Source organism: Bombus pascuorum, chromosome 9 (assembly GCF_905332965.1).
Source record: "Bombus pascuorum chromosome 9, iyBomPasc1.1, whole genome shotgun sequence".
Lineage (NCBI taxonomy): Eukaryota > Metazoa > Arthropoda > Insecta > Hymenoptera > Apidae > Bombus > Bombus pascuorum.
Window position 1 is genome coordinate 4,754,673 of NC_083496.1, and position 21,175 is coordinate 4,775,847.

General features: G+C 32.3%; 4 protein-coding genes across 12 annotated transcripts; 3 read left to right on the plus strand and 1 right to left on the minus strand.

The window, feature by feature from the left end:
• The first annotated feature begins 1,418 nt into the window (after positions 1–1,418).
• Positions 1,419–4,078, plus strand: LOC132910925 (dysbindin protein homolog). 2 transcript variants are annotated; one of them, XM_060967122.1, is made up of 6 exons: positions 1,419–2,142; positions 2,242–2,531; positions 2,607–2,762; positions 2,827–2,967; positions 3,030–3,655; positions 3,755–4,078. In XM_060967122.1, the coding sequence occupies exons 1-5, from the start codon at positions 2,087–2,089 to the stop codon at positions 3,080–3,082; spliced, it is 696 nt and encodes a 231-aa protein (XP_060823105.1). In that variant the 5' UTR covers positions 1,419–2,086; the 3' UTR covers positions 3,083–3,655; positions 3,755–4,078. The 2 variants fall into 2 exon arrangements, with proteins under 2 accessions (XP_060823105.1, XP_060823104.1); XM_060967121.1 differs by having other exon boundaries at positions 1,420–2,142; positions 3,046–3,655.
• An 800-nt stretch (positions 4,079–4,878) lies between these two features.
• On the minus strand, positions 4,879–12,234 carry LOC132910910 (polyhomeotic-like protein 2). 6 transcript variants are annotated; one of them, XM_060967094.1, is made up of 14 exons: positions 11,996–12,234; positions 9,334–9,959; positions 8,993–9,244; positions 8,635–8,919; positions 8,360–8,552; positions 8,062–8,288; positions 7,691–7,910; positions 7,452–7,609; positions 7,085–7,367; positions 6,738–6,992; positions 6,516–6,638; positions 6,282–6,429; positions 6,029–6,206; positions 4,879–5,951 (listed from the first exon to the last, which is right to left on the minus strand). In XM_060967094.1, exons 2-14 carry the CDS (start codon positions 9,811–9,813, stop codon positions 5,727–5,729), a joined length of 3,027 nt encoding a protein of 1,008 aa, XP_060823077.1. In that variant the 5' UTR covers positions 9,814–9,959; positions 11,996–12,234; the 3' UTR covers positions 4,879–5,726. The 6 variants fall into 6 exon arrangements, with proteins under 6 accessions (XP_060823077.1, XP_060823071.1, XP_060823073.1 ...); XM_060967088.1 differs by having other exon boundaries at positions 8,050–8,288; XM_060967090.1 differs by lacking the exon at positions 11,996–12,234 and adding an exon at positions 11,727–11,793 and having other exon boundaries at positions 8,050–8,288.
• Positions 10,327–18,237, plus strand: LOC132910919 (D-2-hydroxyglutarate dehydrogenase, mitochondrial). Of its 3 annotated transcripts, none has more exons than XM_060967115.1 (8): positions 10,327–10,457; positions 15,662–15,893; positions 16,132–16,329; positions 16,508–16,701; positions 16,779–16,947; positions 17,010–17,308; positions 17,551–17,719; positions 17,846–18,237. In XM_060967115.1, the coding sequence occupies exons 2-8, from the start codon at positions 15,665–15,667 to the stop codon at positions 18,112–18,114; spliced, it is 1,527 nt and encodes a 508-aa protein (XP_060823098.1). In that variant the 5' UTR covers positions 10,327–10,457; positions 15,662–15,664; the 3' UTR covers positions 18,115–18,237. The 3 variants fall into 3 exon arrangements, with proteins under 3 accessions (XP_060823098.1, XP_060823097.1, XP_060823099.1); XM_060967114.1 differs by lacking the exon at positions 10,327–10,457 and adding an exon at positions 11,871–11,987; XM_060967116.1 differs by lacking the exon at positions 10,327–10,457 and adding an exon at positions 13,812–14,238.
• A 1,118-nt stretch (positions 18,238–19,355) lies between these two features.
• Positions 19,356–21,172, plus strand: LOC132910927 (protein lethal(2)essential for life-like). Its single transcript, XM_060967124.1, has 2 exons — positions 19,356–19,506; positions 20,099–21,172. The coding sequence occupies exon 2, from the start codon at positions 20,114–20,116 to the stop codon at positions 20,633–20,635; it is 522 nt and encodes a 173-aa protein (XP_060823107.1). The 5' UTR covers positions 19,356–19,506; positions 20,099–20,113; the 3' UTR covers positions 20,636–21,172.
• Positions 21,173–21,175: the final 3 nt, after the last annotated feature.

The following is a 21,175-nucleotide window of genomic DNA, read 5'->3' on the forward strand; positions in this document are numbered from 1 at the left end:
TGAAGGCCCTGCTTAACAGGACTGCACCAACTTGTTCAAGGTTATTAATGGAAAAATCTATAACTTTAAAATAATGAAGTTTTTCTTCTACATTACTTATCAATCGTTTAAATAGTTTAAAGCATATTATTTTTCATCTTATTACGATACATTTTTATAAATAAACAAAAGATATAAATAGAAATATAATTAATTCAATGTAAGTAAAATGTTCATATTAACATTTGAAATAGCACTTATAAAGTTTGAAATAGAATAAAGTTTACAAAAATACAATTTTTTGTTTTAGAAATTCATTATTATTGATTTTGTTATTGTGTATATACATCACCATACAAAACATTTCGGAATTGAACACGCAGGTAGAGGAAAACTTGGCAACACAGGGAACACCAACATATACATACATACATAGTTCTACGGTTCCGCCATGTATCTTCACAAGAATTATTTTACTTGTAGACTCCACTAACACACAACTTTCTTTTTTCTTATTTTCAACCATCCGAATTTATATTGCATGACAATTAGTTATTAATTATTCTAAATGAAACTAGAAAAATAAGATATTTGTAAGTACTGTGTATGTATATACATAAATACCACCCTTTTAAAATTGTTGTATTTTGACACAATTTACAACTGTAGGTAAAGTAATATAATATATTGTATATGAAAAAGAACATAATAATAATATTTTTTAATAAGGAAGATTTTTTTTGACTGAAATATTTGTCACTAATTTAGGTTAATATATTAACTATCTATAATTTCATCTTAATGTTAGTAGTAATGAATTGTATCGTCTCTACTTTCTATTCAATTAGTATCCATTAAAATTACCTAAAAGTAATTTAATGTATTATTTCATTAGATTTATATACTGATTTTTCTTACACAGGTAATTTGCAATTTGACCTCGTTTGTTGACCTCACTGGTTGCTAGGCACCAGTCATATTGTCAAAGGGAAGGAGTTAAGCTTTAACGATGTTGCCAAATTGTTTCATGTTGAAAATGTATAGTCAAAATCTAATGCATTAAATTGTTTATGCAGTAAAAATCAAGAATTCGTCATAAACGTAACAAAAATTATTCATTCATGCTTACTATACAATTATCCTTATAGTATAGCTTAGTATAATATCGAATCCATATGAATATAGATAGTTAATATTTTTATTACTTAACATGTAAACCAAAATTTGTAAATGTAAAATTATATCTTTTATAAATCGAACACACATAATGTTAATGGAATATTATGTATTAACATTCGATATATAAAAAATTATTATTTTATGTATTTTAGAAATTTACAATACCATTATTTGTAGTTTAAAACATTCTAACAATTACAACACAAAAAGTAATTATTTTTAATGAAATGTACATATGTCTGTGTGCATGGACTGTCGTTATCAGTGTTGCCAACTAACAGAAAGGTTGCGCAGTGTCATATCTTTCACAAAATATGAAAAAATGTATTGAAATTAAAACATATGTACATAAGCTAATTATATGTTTGGATTAAGTAAAAATCATGAATGATATGTTGAATAATGAATTTTTTATTATATTATGTAATTTGACTAATTTTATATTTATTATGTTTAAAATTAATATTCGAATTATAATTTCAAATGTTTTAAGTTGTCATTAACAATTGATTTTGGAGGTTTCTACATGCAATACTACATGAATGAATATAAATAAACTACTATTAGTGTCTTCAAAACAGAGGTTATATTGACGCTGCTAATATTTACAATAACTTTTCATTATAAATATTGTGAACTAATATGTGTTATCTTATATCAGTATTTCAATGCAAACAAGTGATCAATTTGATATAAGCTATGAAAATCAGCTCGGTATGAACAATTTTCATCATTGATAATACATGTGTCAACAAAAAAATTATTTCATATGATAATGATACATTTAATAATACACTTTACATATAGAAAATATAATATAATAAATTAAATTTTATTAGTAATTTGTGCAATAGTATTAACTAATTTGAAAGACTTGAATTATATATACCATTATAATCATAAATATAAAATAAAATAATTTATAAACATGTTTAGCACTTTGCGTAACAAGTTTCAAACAGTTCAAGAGGGTATATCTGCTAGGTAAAAGATTTAATTTTAACCTTATACAAATAAAAACTAAAATTAAAGATAATTTACTATGTATTTTATATAAGTCTAGGACTAACTTTGTTATTTTAGTATTAGAGGATTAACTGTTGTTGAAAATCCAAAACAAAAAAAGACTGGCAACATCAGAAATGTTAATTACAATGCAGGAGCTGATATCTTACATAGATTTCAATTGCAATGGAATGAACTGCATGAGCTAGCAGAAGAAAATGCGGGTAAAGCTCAAGAAGCTGATAAACTCATTGGAACTATTTATGAAAAACTTGAACAAGAATGGAAAAACATTACGTGTTTAAATAGTACTTTAGCTTATATTCCGAAAATCAACAATGCAATACAGGATCTTATGGATCAAATAGGTATTCTTATATTAAATGCATTGGTAATTCAAGAATAGTATAAAAATTAATCATAAATACTTCGTGTTATTAAAGGAACATTACAAGAAATGTTTGAGGAGGTAGAAGGTGCTATATATCAATTAGAAAATTTAAATGAAATGTTAGATTTGCAAAGTAGACAATTGGATCACAGATTTCAATTAGCCTTGTATAAGGAGAAAAAACTTGCAGAACTAAATGTTATTAAAGGTAGCTTGTATAATATTTAAAATGTACTAATTATAAAAATGCTAAAACTGAACGTAAATTTTAGCAAAATTAGCTGATGAACATATTGAGAGAGTATCAAAATATGAACTTAAACAGCAGAAAATGATGAAAGAAAGACGAGAAACATTTGATGAAGCTTTTAAAGAAGAGCTTAGGGAATACAAAGCAACAGGATCCATATCAAGTGCGTTTTAATATATTTCAAGGATGCAAGTTTAACTTAGTTTTAAAGTCAGTTTTGTGAAGTTTATTTTTATTTTAGAATTGCCAGTAACACAACAAGGGCCTTCATTGGATGAGATAGTTTTGGATGTAGATTCAACAATATTTAATGAATTTCTAAAAAACTAACAAACTTTTAAGGGAGAGAAGGAGGATTTATTAAGGAAATAATTCTGTTAAAATCTATTTAAGTGTTTTAAAATATAAGAATACAATAAATAATTATATCATAAAATATATTATAAATTAATTATTAAATATATTATAAAAATGTAATACACAATTATGTAAAAATTTATATAAATTGTACAAGAATTAAATAGTAACTTTTAGAAATGATTTTTATATTTTTTATTTAAATGTTATGAAATACGAAGTATAGAAATATATCAAATTTATCAATATTCAAGTTGTTACCTGTATTTGATTGAAAAAAAAATCGCATAATTATAGGTTCGTTTATTTTTCAACGTGTTAGACTTACGTCTCACATCGAACGTGTATCAGTGTTAGTATTTATTTGAGCAGAGAGCACCAAACGCGTTCCTAACCTTATATATAAAAAGCTTGACCTTTAGAAGAAAGATAGAAATCAAAAGCTTTTTAACTCTATAATACACTGTTATCTTATTTACTCTCGTATACAGTAGGTGCTTGTAACAAATTACGTAATTAATAATATAAACTGAAATACATTTTATTACGTTTCTCAGTTACACGATTTGTGATAGTAATTATACGTTTTCCAGGTTTATATATTTTAAAAACTGTTGATACAGACAAAAATATTATTAAAAATGTTGCCAAAATATGCGAAAAGGAGCTATATCTTAGATAAACTACATAGAGGAACTGTAATGGTATTAATGGGTATAACAGTAGTTTCTGGAATAGGTTTAGTGTATAAAGGGTTTTGTTATTATCGATATATTCGACCAGCGCTAAGAGAAATACAAATGAAGAATGATGAAGAATTATTAGAAGAAGGAAAATATATAGCAGCTGTTAATTAAAGTAAAAAAGTAAATTAGGATATGTATACAGATTGTAATAAAATACTAATTTAAATAAAATGTTTAGAATTATTTTCATTCACTAATATTGAATTTATTTTATATATTTTAGAGGACATTGTCATATTTAGAAAATTTAAAATATGCATAGGTGGTGCATGAAATATTTGTTAAAATATAGGAGAAAAAGTACACTTATGCATAAACTTTAATTCATAATATTTTTAGACCTCTAATTTATTTAAATGTCATCACAATTGTGCACATCTGTTATTCAGGTGCCATTCAAATCAATATAAAAAGATATATAATAAGACTATACCCTGAGAAATCTTGAAATAACAAATGCGTTTTGTATTTTATTTTTGCATATACTATATCTTTGTCTAATTACTTGTTACAGATAAAACTTGTAATGCTTGATTTTTATCACTATTAATAAAGTATTATTAAAAATTAAATATAGATTGTAATATGAAAATACCGTGCATTTCGTAAATGCAAATATTTTCTTTGTTAAAATATTAATTTTGAAATACATTCTTTTATAATTATATGCTGATCTCTGTGTTACTAAATACAAAATTAATATATCTACTTAATAAACATTTAGACAATTACTATTATATTCACATTGTTGGCAATTGAAAATCTTGAATAATGATATAATACATTCATACTCATTTCATTTTGTTGAGTATGTTTCACATTTATAGGATATTATATAATGTGCCTTATTTCTTGATCAACATCACATATTTTATAAATTAAAATATATTTTTCTTGCATTTAGAGTATGTTGTATCTAAGTTAATATCTAGTTCTAAATGGAAGGACAACTAGTGTTAACAACTATAAAATATTTTTATGTTATAAAATTTGTATATTAAATAAACATTTTGTTTAATATTTACACATATGTAAGTCGAGTGCACATGATACATTTACAAAGTAAAACATAGTTAAAGGTGTTATCGCATCATTTCAAATATTTTGTACCTCAATTTAAAATTTTTATGTACGGAAAATGCTATTCATCACAAAGCTTAACCGTTTGAAAGTGCCAGATATTTTTCGAGAATATTGTAAGTCTTACAGAAGGCAATAGTTTTTATACAGCTTCCAAAAGGAATTTTCGAGTACAAAATACATCGTACATACGCCGGATACTTTATATACAATGTTTAATCTTTTTTTTGTGTAATAGACATAATTTGTACTCAGTTTCTTGATCGTACTAGTTAAACAGCAGTATGTTAGAAAAAATTTCCAAAGCAGATATACATACATTTCAATTTCAACGAAAAGTTACAATAATTAAATGCTATTTACATTTATAAAAATCAATCAGTGTAAGACTTACCCTTTAAAGTGGATTTCTATATTTCGACAATATAGTACACCAAATTTAAAATATTAATATTATTACTTTGTATATAACAACAAAATAATACGGAACTTAGTCTTACATAGATCTTTAAATCATAAATGTAGAATTGAAAGTACTGAACCTTAATAATCGATATTTTATTCGTTTAAAAATATGTAATATTTTTATCAAACGAAAAAATATCTTGTTTTTATTGTTTTTTTTTTTTTTTTTTTTGAAGATCTTATTTCTATGATTCGATCAAATACTTGCACAAACCCTGTAGCCCATAGGCTGCAATTTGAAATTCTGCGAGTAAAAATCTTAAACAATAAACATTTACGAACTATTAGTTGTAGGATTAGAATTTGACGACTCCACGCGCATTGAATCAATTCTGGCTACGATTTTCAATGCAGGACCCAATTTTATACTCATGGCCGACATAAGGTGATCTTCTTTGAGTAACATTAGTGCTTGACCATCTATTTCTTGAATAGCAAAATCTTCCGCGTAATCAGCACACCCTGGTAATCCGCGTATAAAATCGCATACTTCACCAACCTATAAAAAGCAGGCGTTTTCCATTATATCAGTTTTCTTCATTTTTAATAAATTTATGTATATATATATATCTATACCGTCCACTTCACAGGATTAACTTTCGGCAGTGTTTCATCAACGGAAGAACTAGTAGTTGTACTAGATAATGACTTTTCTTCTCCGTTCTTTTTTATATCTCCATCAGTTTTTGATTCAGTCTCTATCTCAGTCCATTGTTTTTCAGTACCGTCACGATCTCTTGCTTCCCGCTTTTTGCTATTTGATTAAAAATTTATATTATATTTTTCTGCAAGTCCAATAACTAACTTACGAAATAATTTATTTACTAACTTCTTCGCACAACTAGAGGAACAAAACCGTTTCTCTTTTTTGAATTTAGTATTTTGTTCATCCACCAAATTACCACAAGCTTCGCATTTTCCCATTTGAACATTATTTACATCTTCGTCATTCGGATAATTGGGTGCATGTTTTTTCTCTATTATACACAATAAATACATATGATTCATTTTACAACAAAAAGATACACATATATTAAAAAAATATTGAATTTTTAAATCTTACTTGGAGGTTCTTCATGGCTATCTCTTTCAGATGATGAATTAGTACTACGGTTTAAAATATTACCTGTTTCTTGATTAACTGTATTATTCAATGACGTTCGATTAACAGCGAATGGTTCAGACGCTAAAGTATTCATATACATATCAATAATATAAATATAAAGTAATATAACGATATCTATTAATAATACAATAACATCTATATAAAATATTAAGCTTGTACCTTCTTGAATAACGAACCCTTCAATTACATGTGTAAGAACTTGTGGTTTGACCATTGCCTTTGGTGGTACATGTTTACTATTTGCGCTAACTGATACAGAAGCAGGAATTGCCGCTGAGTCTTCATTGTTGATACCATTCGTAATAGAATTAATCGTATTTGCTAATCCTGCTAAAGGATTATTACATGATTTTTCTTCTAACTTTGCCGACAAATTTTCTTCATCTTTTAAAGTTATCTTAGATTGGTCCCCATCTATGACAGTAATGAGATGCAAATGCTTATACAAAATATATAAATACATACACATTTATTGAATGTCTCAGTAGTATATATTATCAACAAACCTGTCGTTTCTGGCTGAGATATAGTCACTTCTTCTATTGGAATTGGATCGTCCTTTTTCAATATTGATTTAGAATTCTCTTCATTTGCTGTAGGAGTATTTGCAACAGATGGTAATGCTAAAGAACATTCAGCTTGGTGATTACGATCGGGTGATGCAATCATTATTGCAGAATTGTTATTATCATGTGTTTGTTGATCCGCTGACTGATTTATCATAGACATCGTTTGAACCTGTGTTGTTCCACTAACTATTTGACTACCAATTATTGTCGAATTGATTGCCTAGAAAAATTACATTACATATAATGGAAATATTTTTTAATTAAATTAAGGAAACTTTATTGCAGGAAATAAAATATTTAATACTTGTAATGGTAATTGTTGTACAGCAGACATGGGAGATTGTTGTACTTGATTCATTTGAGATGTAGCAACGCCAACTCCGCTCACCGAAACTACGGGCATAATCGGACGATCCCCACTAAGGACTACACCTGGTTGTTGTTGTTGCAGAGCCATGTTTGCTGTAAAAAAAGTAACAATTAGATATACAAAAACCTATATCATTTTTCTATAAATAGTATGTATATGAAACGTCATCTCACTCATTATTGGTTTTGGTTGTATTTGCTGTTGCGATGGCTGCACTTGCGGCTGTTGATACTGTTGCTGCATCTGCTGTTGCTGCTGCGTATGCTGTTTCTGTTGAATAAAAACCTGTTGATGTTGTTGTTGCATCGTTTGCTGTGACTGTTGTTGCGGTTGTTGCGGCGATTGCAATGGCTTACCACGGCCTTTACCGCTACTACCGCTTCCTTTGCCACTCTAAGTTATAAAACATAAAAAAAAAAACTTCTTCTTCATTATACGAAAACAGAAAAAAAACTTCTATATGTTTGCACGTGATTCGAAGATTGCAGCAGTCGAAATCATTTTTCTAACTGTTGCTGTTAATTATAGTAACCTGTACATGTACCGTAGTTTGTACTCCATGAACAGTTTGCGTTGAAACAGAACTGGCAGCTCGTATGTTAGCAGCTTGTACTGCTTGTAAAGAGGACGGCAAAATACTCAAAGGTCGTTGTCCACCTGAACTTTGCTTATTTTGTTGCTGTTGTTGTTGTTGTATATCCATTACCTTTGGTTTTCCACCAGCTGCAGCAATTTGTTGTACTCCCTGAATTTGTTGCTGCGTAGCTAGTGCTAGTCAAATATGATGATGATAAATTAGTTCAGTTGACAATACAAAATTTATTTAACCATTTACAACTAACCATTATGAGCTTGGATTGCTTGTGGACTTTGTATAAACATATCAGGTTGTGCAGGACCCCTAATGAATATTTGATTAGTTAGAAGCGCCGGTGGTTGTATTCCAGTCCAAGCAACTTGTGGTGTAAATTGCCAAGGAGCAAATTGCATACCAGCTCGTCCGCCGGAAGGAGTAGCCGCTGTACACGTAGTATACTACACATTTTGAAAACAATATATATAAAATATGAACTAAATATAGAATATTTGTTACAAAATAAAATTAATATAATAATACCTTTTGTACTTGATCTTGTTTGTTTGCAGACTGCTGCTGCTGCTGTTGTTGTATAGATGGAGGAGGTTGTGGAGAACCCAGCACACCAAGTTGACCAAATACCAGAGTTTGTCCTGCACCAGGTGTAGCTGATGTAGGTACTGGTAAATAACCTGTAGGGAACCCTTGAACTTTAGTTCCTCCAGCTGCAGGATGACCACCTCCTTGACCTGGTGTCGATGCTGTCGTTAGCATATGAGGTGTCAATTGAGCAGCAGATTGAAATGGCTTTCCAGCTGTTATGACCTGTAAAGTATTCTACTTAGAAAAGAACTTATATACCTCAATAATAGTAAACATCAGGATTGTATTTAAGTACCTGTATGGACGAAGGATTAATGCCTGCAGGATGGAGAGCTAAATTTCCTGGCATCAAGAGTGGAGTTCCTTGGGTGTTGTAAAGTTGTTGCAAATGATATGCTTGGTTTTGCATAGGTTGTTGAATAACTTGTACTGCTTGTGGATGCGCAGCCATAGTAGTTATAGTTGTTCCTCCTTGTTGACCAGATAAAGTCATAGATACACCTCCAACACCCTGTTGCTGATGTTGCATTGACACTGCAACAGCACCCTAAAATATTTTATTTTCAAAGATGAAAAATATTAAATCTACTGCTTAAAGCTGTCTCAATAATAATATGCCTTTGTGCAGATTTTTACCTGTTGCTGGGGCATAATTGCTGCTACCTGTGGCTGTACCTGCACTTGAGTAGGAACAACGTTATGTGGTCCACTATTAGATTGTTGTTGTTGAGGTTGCTGTTGCTGTTGTTGTTGTTGTACTTGCTGTTGCACTTGTTGCTGTACCTGCTGCTGCACTTGCATTTGTTGCTGTGATTGCACTTGCTGTTGAATTTGTTGTTGTGGTTGAACTTGCTGAGATTGTACTTGTTGTTGCGCTTGCTGCTGTACTTGTTGTGGCTGAGATGGTTGTTGCTGAACATGCTGCTGTTGCTGCTGTACATTTTGCTGTTGTTGAATATCATGGGTTGCAATCATCATTTGCTGTGGTTGAGATTGTTGTTGTTGTGGTTGCTGCTGCTGCTGCTGCTGCTGCTGTGTTTGTTGCTGCTGCTGTGACTGTTGTTGTGTTTGTTGTGGCTGATTTTGAGAAATTCCAATTGGTTTAACATCTGTCATGTTTCCTTATACCGTTTTAGATAAACTTCCTTCAAGAAGTACTCTTCCTGCTCTTATATTCTTAACAATTCAATGTTTTTTTTCCTTGCCATTTTATATAGATTTCTTATTAAAATCTCACTTTCAATCTTTTTAATTTGCTGCACCTAAAAGGAAAATTGTTTTAAATTAATATTTTTCACATAGATAGGTTTATAAGTATAAAGTAGATTAATACTATATATTGAAAATAATAATTATTTACATTTTATATAATTTATTTACAGTTCTACTTAATATAATCCCCCCTCCCCCTCTCTCACTCATTTTCTCTTACTCTCAAACAAATATTTATTAGAGCATAGATTTTATAATAATTTTAACTAAAAAGTTGATGTAAATTTTTTATAAATTTTTAGAAATAAAGAAATAGCTATACATAATATAAATCTTTTATCAATTAATATATTGAAACGTTAATTGCAACATATTTAGTGTAAAGATATCTAAAATAATTACGCAATGTTTATTGCTCATAACCTTGATAACTTGATACACGTGAAATGTGGAGCGTTCAAATTTGATTTCTCTTCTTCGTTTATTACGACGTGAAATATCAATAATAAAGTGTGAAAGTGAATGAAGTGGCAAATATTACTTTAAATGTAAGTGTTTTACAATAAAGAATTAACTGTTGCATACTTATAACATAAAAAGTCATTTCGTTTAGTACCAATGTACGTAAAAATTAGTTCATAATATTTAATGTAATTATATATGAAAATATGAAATTCGCGATAAACAAAATATACCATTACATTAATTTATTAACTTATTTGATATATAATACGTAGTATTACTTATTTTATTATAAAATATGTATAATGTTCAATATTTTGAATATGAGAAATAACCTTAAATAAGTGATCATACATAGAATACACAAGGTACTAAACATAACAACAATCATTATAAAAAATCATCATATTGCTCATTGCATGAATCAGAATAATAATTACAACACACATTGAAACGTAAACATAAGATGGAAAAAGCACTTAAATTAATCGTAAACATAGTGCAGTGTGTTACGGTATAATATTTTATTTCATAAATATAAAGCTATATAATTTATTTCAGATAATAATTTTTTAATATCATTTTATTGTTTAGTGTTTTAAAGTTAAAAAATATGAAGTGAAATAAATTTAGAAGCGATGCTAATGATATTCATATAACCTATAATTCTGTATACTTTTCGAAGTTTTGCATGTGCATAGTATATAAATTCTGATAAATTGCAATAATTTTGGGGTAGTTGTCAATTACTTGTATGAGATCATTGACTATTCAAATAGTTAATAACGTTAATTATATTAAACATTATAAAAATATATCAGGTTAGAAATATTTGCGTGGCACTGACATAAAGTTTCGTAGTATACAAAATATTTGATAAATTAATTTAATAAAGAAATAATATATGTATGATATGTATCTAAAGAAATATGTACATCGGAAGGGTTAAAACAGTTGAGACACGATGATCAGATGGTAAAGAAGAAATCTGTATTCATGCATGAGTTCAAAGTATCGATGAACCGAAAACACATGATCCATCTTGAGTTTTGGATAGAACGAACAAAATGTCGTCTTACTAGCACCATAATTAGTAGTATGATGAGGGGTTCAGAGAGGAAGAGGGAATACATCTCACTGAGCGGGAAATACGATTGAAAGTGGGGTTGAAGAGAGAAGTAGGAGGAAGGGGGAAAGAAAAATAAGAGAAGGGGAGAAGCGACCGTACCAGGGGGCGGTTGACAACATGGATTTCGCCATAATGGTAATATCGACGATAATGAGAATAACAACACGCACGGTTCTTTAGAAACTATCTATCCAGCGGTAATTTATCAAAAAATTATAATATTCACAGTAGAGGAATTGTATCTCGGTGAATAACGAACAGCGTCCCTAACGCCGACATATTGGATTACAAAATAAAGCACGTTCGAAGATCCGGCGGGATATAATGCAGTGTGTTGTGTATTGTGTATTTGTTACATTTGTCGGTTATCATGAAATGTTACGTAGAATATAGTGTGATTATTATCGATATATCAACAATATATAACAAAGAAATATTAAAGATCCAAAATACACGGTATAACATGGAGTTTCGGATACTTGTTCAGGTACTCACATGGCGACTGCGCAGTCACACCTATCACGTTTTCGAACACGCCGTAGAGACTGTCACTTCACAATTCCAGTGTTAACTTGACCAAACTTTCAATCATACACGTCTGTGTTTCATAGATTTTTAAAAAGCACTGTGAGTATTTTAAACAAAATTTTGTTATACGTTGACGTCGTGAGGTTTCGTAAGCAGTCGTCGTATTCGTTGTCTGCTTCCCTGCTCCCACACGATCTGCGGAACCCCTCGCTTCTCTCAAATCTCTCCCTCCCCCCCTTCCCCTCTTCCTGTCTGCTTCCCACCACTTCGTTTCCTACAACCTCACCTCTCCCGTCGCGTATGACAAACTCGTTCGCTCATTGGTCCAGCGAGGACAAATCCCAAAGGCATCGTTTGCACCGTGAAAGGCGGGGCCATTGGATATGGTGGCTGGAGGCGCATGCCCCGTAACGGTACTCATACTCTTACTTCACATACTTGTACACTCTTCACTAATACAATTACTACCCGTCTGCTGCATGTATACGTGATTATAGTCTGCAGAATATTTCGCAGTATAACTTCACGATACCATCAGGAACGAATCTAGTCACATAATTCCCCGTTGCATTTCATTATATTATTGAACTTTATCTTTTTTAGTCTACCTGTATTAAAATTCTATATTATTCATGAATATTATACATACCTTATAATATTTCTACATAACTCTATTATATATTTGAATGTGTGAAAAGTAAAAATCTTTTTCATTAATATTTATATTACCTTTTTATATATGTATTACATATTTATTTAAGATTGAATATTTTTAATGTAATTTATTTATTATAAAAGCACGTATCGTACTCGACATTGTTTATTACGTTATTAATCCATATATCATCAAAGTTATAATACAATTTCATCTTTTAATACAATTGTTATCTTGTTTTTATATGTACAATGAACATACATAATAATATATATAAAATCGTCAACCTTGATCACCTAACGAATCGTTTAAGGAAAATAAATAGTTTTATAATTGATTATCAATTAGAATTATTTCTAAGTAATCCGCAGTAGCCACATAATAATTCGGTATAATTAATTATAGAAAGATAGATTTTGAAAGCGAATAAAGTTTTTAAAACACATAAATAATACAAAATAAAATACGCGTACATGGGTGTGCGTGTACGTGTGGCTATTTGTATGGATGTATACATTCAGAATTGAATTTTATATAACTATTTATTAAAACTAGACTATTATATTCATATAAATAATAATTTTTGTAAATTTTTCAATTTTTGGTACTTTTCGATCCAATTTCGCGAATATACGTTACGTTCCTGGCACAGCTGTTTCTAAGTTGAGCTTCATACTGTCCTGTTCAAAACCTTGTAATGGGATTTCATATATCATTGGCTTTTTTGCCTTTATGGGGACGATAATTTTTCGCAAAAAACTATAATTACATTTTTCAATTACGATATAAAATACTAGTTTGCTTGAAAACATAAAATTTATGTTATTTTATATTTAGTTTAAATTGTTAAAACTGTGACTTAAATGGTCTACTATTACATCCTACACATTATGGTGTAATGATTTTTACTTAGTATCGATTGAAAATTATAAGTTTGAAATTTTATTTGCTATTATTTATAGATTTAATTCATCCGCGCTTCGTTATCTTTCGATGTAACTAACATCACCAATATGTACTTTTCCTATAAATGTATTCTTTTTTCTATATATTTATGCCACGATTAAGAGGGATTCTATATATGTACATATATGTACGTGCTACTATACACATATGTATTGTTAAGAATTGTTAATAACCAATATCGTGATTCGATATAAAATGTTAGAGAAGGTGTGCATATAATAAAGCGCTAAACGTAGCTGATTTATCGGTCATCTTCTAATACCGGTCATGGATTTCGACAAAGAGCGAGACAGTAGAATGTTCCGTGCAGAGGGTAGGAAGAATCGTGGTCGCGCCAATCCCAGCAACCGCGTCCCTACGGTGGCATGTCTGACATATACATACAACAGTATATGTCCGATAGCGTGATTGTGTGAGTCGAATGAAACAGCGACAGTCTATACTCCTGTCCACGCGAGGTTAGGAAAATTACAATATTCCACGAAGGAGTGTGGCGGCGTGTGTAGTTTGTTGTTCGACCGATAGAGCGTGCAAAGGGAAAGTGGGGGAAAGCGACAGCCAATGGTTTAGGTCGACCGGGGTTGCCAAGGTAACAAGTTAATGATTCGAGCCGCCACTGAGAAATTAGCTTTACTCCTTGGCGGTGTCGCGCATGCGTCCTTCCTTAGAAACCCGTAGCTACGTATCGTACGTTTCGATATAGCAATATCTTACATCTATATCGACTACATCTATGTCCCACCGAATATCGTACGTATATTTCGTTCCTTTGTGTTTGTAGTCGAGTTTCTGTGTGTCGGATTCTCTGTTGTACACAGCTGCGCGATCATGTATACGTGTATGTATATGTATGCGAAGTGTTATAGAGTGTCGTATTCTTTGCTACAAGCAAAGCATACACAAGCGAACCGAGTTCATGCATGTACATCGAAACGCAGAATGTATTAGTCATCGCGACGATTGGTCCCCTTCCCACTCCAATCTCTTATTGGCTTCTCTCTCTCCGATTCGTGTTCTCCTCTTTCCTCTTGCCTCAACAGATTTGCATCTCTGTCAGTCGATTCATCCTCTTTTTCCATCGAATTCTCTCTTTGCTCTTTCGACCCCTCTATCCCTGACCTTATTTTCCCCACCGCTTCGTACAATTGTAATTCTACCACGCGTCGCCGCGAATCCTCTTGACTGACTGGGGGCAGGTAGGGGGTAGTGCGTAAGAAGGAGGGGAGTTACCCATCAACATTCATTGTGGATTATAATATTCGATGTCCGTCGATCGAGCATCAGAGGTGAATTAGCGCGTAGAAAATGGAAGCAGCCCCGGGCCGGTAATTACGCCACGCCTGGTTTTTACCATGCTATCACGATATCATTTGAGAATCACGAAATTTCATCCTATCGTTCTTCCTTCCGTTCCTTTCTTCGATTTTCTTTTTCTTAGCTCGTGTTGTCCTATACACGTTCTTTCATCTTATAACAAATAGTATATACGATACTTTATAATTTATTCGTTCGTATTGATTTAAACATTTAAAAGCGTTAAACAAAAACCTAACTACGATCCACGCATCGCATCATGATACTTGATATAACGTAACACAGAAATTAATCCCGCTGTAGCATTTAAATATCGCTTCGATCCTCCCACGGATATTTTCACCGGTTGAATTTTTGACCGGGTTACGGAAATATCCTGTTTCAATTAGACACTGCCATCCACGAGCTTTAACCGCGGTGAGTAAAAATACTCGTTGCACTAAAATTATCCAATCGCCGATGGGTTGAAATGTAATTCCGTAGTAAAAATTAAAGGAACGTTTAAATTATCACGAACGTTTCTCTCGAAGATCAATCGAGTCGCTAATCACGAAATACGCCACCGGAAATAGTAGACTGGCGTGACACCGGAAGAGATTCGTGCGCTCGCAACGAACGGATCTCCTTGCAGATGATACAAGAAACACCGGTAACACCGATGCGAATTACTTTGAATCGACAAGGCGAATCTTTTACAGAATATGAATTCCCGAACGCTGCTTAGGACACTCCGGTATACCTCGACATTTCGGTTTTTATCTACAAAACCGGCGTTCACGTGCGACAGATACAAAGTGAAAAGAGGCCCGTACGCGAACATTTCCAATGATCACGTGGCATTCTTCAATGAATTGCTCGGACGAAACAGGGTCATCACGGATGCAGAAGAATGCGAAGGATACAACATAGATTACTCAAAGATCGTCAGAGGTAAGAGAAAACAGCGCTCCTCGTCGATCATTCGCACTGTGCTGTATAAATTTTTACGAATTTTAAATCGAATTTACGTCTTCGTACGAAGTTATAAGGTATCTCGGTGTCGTAACGAATAAGTAATAATTTTGCAACGTCTTGCTCGCGAATTGACGAGTATAGTGTATCGAACAAAAAAACAACGTAAGCGCTGATAGATAATAGATTGCTTGGCGTTGAAACGAATTACTTACAGGAAAGAGCACACTCGTATTGAAACCAAAAACTACCGACGAAGTATCCACCATATTAAAGTTTTGCAACGACAATCGGTTAGCTGTATGCCCCCAGAGCGGAAATACGGGTCTAGTAGGTGGTAGCGTGCCGGTCTTCGACGAGATTGTTATTTCCATGAAGCTTATGAATAAAATCATCGAGACGAACGAATTGGCAGGTTGGTAAAAATTCGAAATAATTCGAATCGATAATACTCTGGGGTACGAAATGGGAAAGTGGGTAAGATAAGAGATTTCGGACAAAAAGGCAAGTTCACCGATGTTGCAATGGCCTTGTCTAAATGACAAACTCTGAGAAAGCGAAAGATTCTTTTATCCGACGATTCTTCGCATTAGGGGTGCTGACCTGTGAAGCCGGTTGCGTGCTCGAAGATTTGGACAATCATTTAGCGACAGTAGGATTAATGATGCCGATTGATCTCGGTGCCAAGGGTAGTTGTCTGATTGGCGGCTGCGTGTCCACGAACGCAGGAGGTTTGAGACTTCTTCGTTATGGTAATCTTCACGGAAACATTCTGGGTCTCGAAGTCGTGAGTTTCCAAAGTTCCAGGAACGAACCGCGACATTTTCTCGCGAGTGTTCCCCGTGTTCAGCCGTTTTATTTTAGGTGAAGGCGAACGGGGACGTGGTAGATTGTTTGAATACGCTGAAGAAGAACAACACTGGCTACCATTTGAAGCATCTTTTTATCGGGTCAGAGGGAACCTTGGGAATTGTAACGAAAGTCGCGATTCAATGTCCACCGCTTCCTGCGGCCATCAATGTCGCGTTCTTAGGTATTACAGATTGTCGGAAGTGTCCTCTGTATTTCTACGTAAGAATTCATCGTCTATTGTAGGGCTAAACAGTTTCGACAAAGTGTTGAAAGCGTTTCGTCTGGCGAAAAAGGAATTGGGAGAGATTCTGTCGTCGTTCGAGATGATGGATAAGTTGTCGTTAGATGTTTCCATCGAGGCTTTCGGCCAGAAAAGTCCACTAACATCGAGAACCGACGGTCACGAATTTTATGTGTTGATGGAAACTTCGGGTAGCAACGCGAGTCACGACGAGGAGAAGCTCGCCTCGTTCGTAGAGAAAGCGCTTGCCGATGATATCATCGAAGACGGTACTCTGACTTCGGATCCCGCCAAAGTCAAAGTTAGTAATTATATTTCTTATTTGAAATTCCTTCTTGCTTTATTACTACGTTCTTACTTTAAACATCATTTTCGATTTGTAACGTGTGAATTTTTTCTCTTATATTTTTTAAACTTTTCAAACTTTTGGTAATAATTTTGACTTTACGCACTTATGGTGGATTTCTTTTTTCTGTTTTTTTTTTTTTTTTACAAAAGTCATATTTTTGATAAGAATTAAAATATGTGATTTTTTTCAATTAGAATATATGGGCACTAAGGGAACGGATTAGCGAAGGAATATTACGAGAAGGTTATGTCTTTAAATACGATATTTCTATACCCCTTCAGTCTTTCTATAAGGTGATAGAGGTACTTAGGGAACGATTACATGATTCACGCATCATAAGAATCAGTGGATATGGACACCTAGGTATACGACTGAACAATTACCTGTTAAACATTTTAATTGGTTTATATGTGAACGACTTGAGAATTTGTTGAAGCAGCTGAAGACTTTAATGTTAAATCATACTTTTACTTGTTTTCTACCTATTAGGTGATGGAAATATTCACGTCCAGATTTCAATATTGTCGTACGAATCTGAAATAGCATCACAACTACAACCTTTCATTTTCGAATACGTGTCTGGTCTTCGTGGTAGCGTGAGTGCTGAACATGGAATAGGATTCACAAAGACAAAGTATCTACATATGAGTAGAACTTCTTCTGAAATCAAACTTATGCACGAATTGAAACGGATGATGGATCCAAATGGAATACTTAATCCGTATAAAGTGTTATATCCGTTAGAAATTTCCGTTTAATAATAGAATAAGTAATATTATAAAATATACGATAAGTAGGTACATTTAGGAATAAATAAAATGCTATTAAATAAATGAAATATATATTAAATGAAAAAAAATAATACATGAAAATAATATCTATCCTTATTTATTATTCTATCTTCTCCTTGTTATAATTATCATTTTTATATCTGTTAAATGTTCTTATTCATCTTTTATATTTTCTGCGGTAAAGAGGTTATTGGAATTGTTTGTTAGTTTAGTCTGAGGAACGTGATTTTATTAAGAAGTTTTTAAATTTTTCGCGCTTAAGATTGGTGAATTCTATAATATCGGTATACGGTAAGGAAACAGATTGTATCCTATTATACCGACTCTGCAATTGTTTACTGCATTGAGTATTTCTAAGACTATAGAGAGATCGCTACCATCCAGACAACTTATTTATGAAACGATGTCTATCTTTGGATGAAATGCCAAACGCATAAATCAACATTCAATATATATATATATGTACCTATTCTACTTGTATGAATCAGTAGCTAATTTTTCAATTCCTTATTGCGTTCTCTCGAAATTGGCCTCTATGCTAAAATATCCTGGAACAAATTCATTCGTCATCGATTAAAATTGTTCGTTAAATAATATTTTTAGAATAGCAAATATTACATCATCGTACATCGGTACATCATCGATCTTAAATTTATCCCTGATGACTACTGAATGAGAGTTTGTAAAGATTACTATGGTTACTGAAATAGGAAATCTCAAAAATACTATAAACAAATACAGCAATAAATTCTTTCGTGTAATCGAATATTCTGGAAGAAATCATGATTTATACTCTAAGATAACTTTAACACGTGTTCATTAAATATAAAAATAATCAAAATATTTTATAATATTTCAGTTGTCGTAAAAAATAAAATATTACAATATACTTAAATACGTTATACACGTTATCTAACGTATTCAGAAGATATAATTTGCAAAAAAGGTAAAAATATAAGTAAGCATGGATTGGAAAATATATAGAAAAACGTAATGTAAAACGATGTATTTTGAATTGCGTGAAAAAAGTAGAAAGTACCCGAACAAACGAGGAGCTGCCTAGTGCTAAGAATAAACGTTGATTGGTTGCGATACGGTTGCTAGTAAATTCGAGTAGGGACTTGGACGCAAGAAAATTCGAAACGGTATGCGTCTGCGCATGAACAGTTCGAAAAATCTCGAAAAGCGCGCCACATCAAATATAAACCCCGGCCGGCAGTACTGCGCAGTCAGTTAAAAACTGCAACTTGAAGTGCAAGGTTCGTGCAACGTTCCGAGCTACTAACGAACGACTTTATACAAAACGAACGATTATTTCTTCTTGTGAGTGGTTTATAAAATAAGGATATCCAACGAGAGGTATGTATTAGAACTTCGTTTAATCTCGTCAAAGTTTTCTACTAATTTAAGTAACTTTTAGATCGTTTTATCACAAACTTGTTTTCCTTATTCTTGTTTCCATTGTTTTAAATTGTATTTATAATTCATTATCTATTCTTACGGTAAAAAGAAAACGGAAGAAAATAAAAGTGGATACCTTTAGAGAGAGAAAATGTTGTAATTTGCAGGAATCAACGTAACGTTGATATAACGTATTATGGATATATTTCGTGTATCTAAGAATAGATATTCTTGAAGTGCGTAAAAACACGGTGCAATTCGATTGGTATTCCAACAAGTATATACATACTTAATTTTGACGTGACATTCGATACTTTATTTCTTCATAGAACAGTACGAAGTATTTACGTTTGTATATGCTATTCTAACGTCGTCGTCGATGTTGATCTTTCTTATATCAATGTTACGTTTGATTAAAAATTCATCGTTATTTCCATTTTCTAAATTTGTTTTGTACTGAATATTTCTAACTTTCGTGATTTTCAACTTTTTTTCAATAAAATTGCTTCTGATGGTCACACGTTAGAAATTACGCATTTAACTTATGCAGATCATTCGCATCGACATGGCACTGGTAACTAGAGATCTTTTCCGCAACTGGTGGAGGGATATGGATCGTTATCATCAAGAATTGGAAGAACACTTCAAACGCCTTAGCACCAGAGACGATTTTTGGAAACTACCACCAATGCCATCCTTCAAGGAGTTTTTCCAGCCATGGAGGAACATGATAGAAGATTTGGACCGTCAAGTTGGAGGTTCGACCACCGTTGAACGAGATGACAACAAATATCAAGTGATTGTCGATGTACAACAATTCGCACCAGAAGAAATCACTGTCAGAACGGACGACAAATCTATTACCATCGAGGGTAAACACGAAGAGAGGAAGGACGAACATGGTTACGTGTCAAGACATTTCGTGCGTCGATACGTGTTACCACAAGGATACGATATTGGCCACGTTAAACCGAGTTTGTCGTCCGATGGTATTCTCACTATCACCGCTCCAAGACTTACTTTACCAGCACCGGGAGAAAGAATCGTACCAATCGAACGAAGTAACGCGCTAGCAATTAAGGCGTAAACACTAAATGATATTATCATTTTTCTTCTAATCGACACTCGTGTGATACATAGAAATTCATCATGGAACTTCTTCTTTAAGCATAAAAAAAATCTTACGTATTGGAACAGTATGTCAAAGACATTTAAATGTAAAATTCAAAGTACGGTATCACCTTAAATATATTCTTTATGTATGCAATGTATTTTATTTTTAAATGTAGTAGCACCCACATATCCGCGGGAAATTAGTTCACAAGACTTTCCAACGGTGTGGATAGTAGTGAACTATGGTGTTCACTATACAGTATAGTTAACTATATACTAGTGTATATTCGTAATAGGTTACGTACTTAACATCTGATTTATTGCCTTGGTAAGCTTGTATAAAAAATAGTAACTGAGGTTTTTCAATGTATTGACACGTTTTTCGTAACTTATAATTGTAAATAGTAAAAATGTCAATATATTGAGATGTATAGGAACCGCGGACATAGAATCTATGAATATGTATGGACAACTATGAAAAGAAGGATCGAAACAAATATCATGAATTGAATTT

What these genes read in the sequence shown, in the direction of transcription:
- LOC132910925 (XM_060967121.1), top strand. Translation starts at nt 2,087, where the DNA reads ATGTTTAGCACTTTGCGTAACAAGTTTCAAACAGTTCAAGAGGGTATA. An exon ending in AGAACTAAATGTTATTAAAG is followed by an intron (nt 2,763 to 2,826) that starts GTAGCTTGTATA and finishes CGTAAATTTTAG; the next exon opens with CAAAATTAGCTGATGAACAT. An exon ending in AGCAACAGGATCCATATCAA is followed by an intron (nt 2,968 to 3,045) that starts GTGCGTTTTAAT and finishes TTTTTATTTTAG; the next exon opens with AATTGCCAGTAACACAACAA.
- LOC132910927 (XM_060967124.1), top strand. Translation starts at nt 20,114, where the DNA reads ATGGCACTGGTAACTAGAGATCTTTTCCGCAACTGGTGGAGGGATATG.
- LOC132910919 (XM_060967114.1), top strand. Translation starts at nt 11,871, where the DNA reads ATGAAATGTTACGTAGAATATAGTGTGATTATTATCGATATATCAACA. An exon ending in AGTTTCGGATACTTGTTCAG is followed by an intron (nt 11,988 to 15,661) that starts GTACTCACATGG and finishes AATCTTTTACAG; the next exon opens with AATATGAATTCCCGAACGCT. An exon ending in TTACTCAAAGATCGTCAGAG is followed by an intron (nt 15,894 to 16,131) that starts GTAAGAGAAAAC and finishes AATTACTTACAG; the next exon opens with GAAAGAGCACACTCGTATTG.
- LOC132910910 (XM_060967088.1), bottom strand. Translation starts at nt 9,813, where the DNA reads ATGACAGATGTTAAACCAATTGGAATTTCTCAAAATCAGCCACAACAA. An exon ending in TTAATCCTTCGTCCATACAG is followed by an intron (nt 8,920 to 8,992) that starts GTACTTAAATAC and finishes AATACTTTACAG; the next exon opens with GTCATAACAGCTGGAAAGCC. An exon ending in ACAACCAAAACCAATAATGA is followed by an intron (nt 7,610 to 7,690) that starts GTGAGATGACGT and finishes CTTTTTTTACAG; the next exon opens with CAAACATGGCTCTGCAACAA.